At 31.6% G+C, this 2,441-nt stretch overlaps 1 protein-coding gene across 3 annotated transcripts in view; it reads left to right on the top strand.

The window, feature by feature from the left end:
* LOC106463642 (serine/threonine-protein kinase 25-like) overlaps positions 1 to 2,180 on the top strand; it is a 55,906-nt gene extending 53,726 nt beyond the window's left edge. For all 3 annotated transcript variants that reach the window (XM_022391185.1, XM_022391187.1, XM_013923693.2), the window contains exon 10: positions 609 to 2,180. In XM_022391185.1, the coding sequence (XP_022246893.1) occupies positions 609 to 618 (10 nt within the window). In that variant the 3' untranslated portion in view covers positions 619 to 2,180. The remainder of the gene's footprint in view (positions 1 to 608) is intronic.
* Positions 2,181 to 2,441: the final 261 nt, after the last annotated feature.

The following is a 2,441-nucleotide window of genomic DNA, read 5'->3' as shown; positions in this document are numbered from 1 at the left end:
TATAACCTATATCTTTATGATCCGAGTGTATGAATATTTAGTGGAGGAAAAGGGGATGTTACATACCTTTCCTCAAAGCGATCAGTTTCCGGTGGAATCACTTTACCTACCAAGGCTGAGGAACGAAGTGTTGTAGGTCTCTTTCTAGATGGTCCTGGCTCCCCAAATTGGTCTGTCTTCCTTTGTTTTCCAACACCGTGAAGTATAACCTATATCTTTATGATCCGAGTGTATGAATATTTAGTGAAGGAAAAGGGGATGTTACATACCTTTCCTCAAAGCGATCAGTTTCCGGTGGAATCACTTTACCTACGTGACGCAAAAGTCAAAATGTATTTCTGACACAAGCCTGTTCCACTGTGTTGTCACGTGACTTGCTGATTTGCATATTCAAAATCGTTTTAATATAACGTATTACCCACTGTGAAAAGAACCAACAAGTCTGTAATCTTCATTTATACAATAATAATAATAATAAACAAATTTATCACACATATGATATAAGCTATCAGACATTTTTTTGTTAAATAGACCTTTTAGGGACGTAATTGTAGCAAGATATGTCATAAGATTTTTAATAGTTGTGTCTATTTTCTTGAATATTCTAGGTATGTGTAGCTGGCCATTTCATTATACTTGACAGATCGGAAATTTGTAGTGGACACTATAGAACTGACCACTTCACCTGACAGATCCGAAGTTTATAGTGGAACAACGACTTATCAGGGGAAACGTGTGTTCAGTTCATCAGATGCGTTGTTTACAATAGTCGATAACAGGGATGAGTTGAACATCAGAAATTAGTATTGTCGTTATGTAAGGAATATATAGATATAACAGAAGTACCTTACCTATTGTTATTTTTTTCTAATCAAAACAGCTCCAAACAAAGATTGGTGTTCTATGATAAACAATCTGTATAACACAAGTTTCAGTGATATCTCTTCAATAATGATCAAGAGGTTAACGTTGTGTGTTGGTGAAACTCGTCTACTAATGTTATAAAGCTAAGAACTTTCAGGGACGCATATATTACATAGCTTTATATATATATACTGAAGACAATAACGCAAGGCACAGAAACGTCATGTGTCTGTCATATGTAATTATTTCTTCAAAACGAGAAGCTCTGTAATAAAACATCTTATCGAGCAGGTGCTTCTTATGTTAAAGGTAATATGAAAATATTAGCCTAGAAAACAAGTTCGAAAGTACTAATATCTTTACAGGACATTTTATATTCTTTGCAAACATACGTATATGATGAACAGAGTGAAGATATCATGATGGTGTATGTAAAACAGCTAAAATACAAATAACTTAAAATTTTAAACAGGTATTCTACGTTTCACAAATGTAAAGCACTTGTTTTAAATGTTTAATTTACATTCATTTTAGCTGTTTTATATGAATTAACTAATGATAATCTGTACTAAAGCTAGTACTATATAAATACTAATCTTATCATAATTATTCTTGCCAAGACAGCTCTAGTGTTCATTACCTATCAAGCATTGTAAAGGGGGGGGGGGGCTGTAGAGTACATTGCGGTTAAAGGAGATTTGGATGTATAGTAAACAAACTATACAAAAAGTATGCATATTGTGATTATATGCTATAAAGAAAACTATATTTTGTCTGGAATAGGTGGAGCTATGTTAGTGGTGAATAAATGTCGTAAAATAATCTGTCTAGTGGAGCGCGAAATGTATTAGTCAAAGAGTTGTATAATATACTGAATAAATGAAACGTCCTTGGATGTTAGTAGTTGGTGTTGTGAGATAAGTTATGTTTTCTAGGTGACGAATAATACACTCTAATTATGTAAACATATGCTTTGAAAAATCAGTTATTCTAAACTGAAATAGTATTATGAGAAGCATTACTGTCCAGCGAATAAAATTTGAAACTCAGATGAGAAGTGCTATAAAAAATAAAATGTATATCTACTGAAATGTTATGAAAATTGTACTGTTGGTAAAATCCTACTGTGAAAATCGTATTGTCTAGTTAACTAGCACTGTGGTAGACACTTACTAAACAGATGTTATGAAAGTAATTATTAAAATGTATTAAATACCCAGTACTTCTATTAGCTACATGTAAGGTGATAGTTTAAAGGAAATATTATTATTTTTACGCTGAATTTGTTTGCTCTAACATATCATAGCTACTGGTGAGAAGTGGATTTATTTCAATATTTATATACTTTATATACTATTATGCAGTAAAAAGTTAATTTGAATATAAAAAATGCATAAACAATATTTCAAAAGTTTAAATGCAATTACCAACTTCAGTTATTAATACTTTCAGTAATACTTTTGTTTATAATGATGATATTAACAAATAAAGTCTAAAGAAAAACAATAACCAGAGCACTTGCGGAGATTAAACCATTCTCTTTCAGAACCATCCTTTAAGGAGGAAGGTTTATATCT

Source organism: Limulus polyphemus, unplaced genomic scaffold (assembly GCF_000517525.1).
Source record: "Limulus polyphemus unplaced genomic scaffold, Limulus_polyphemus-2.1.2 Scaffold1451, whole genome shotgun sequence".
NCBI classification, from domain to species: domain Eukaryota; kingdom Metazoa; phylum Arthropoda; class Merostomata; order Xiphosura; family Limulidae; genus Limulus; species Limulus polyphemus.
This window is presented reverse-complemented; position numbering and strand designations above follow the sequence as displayed.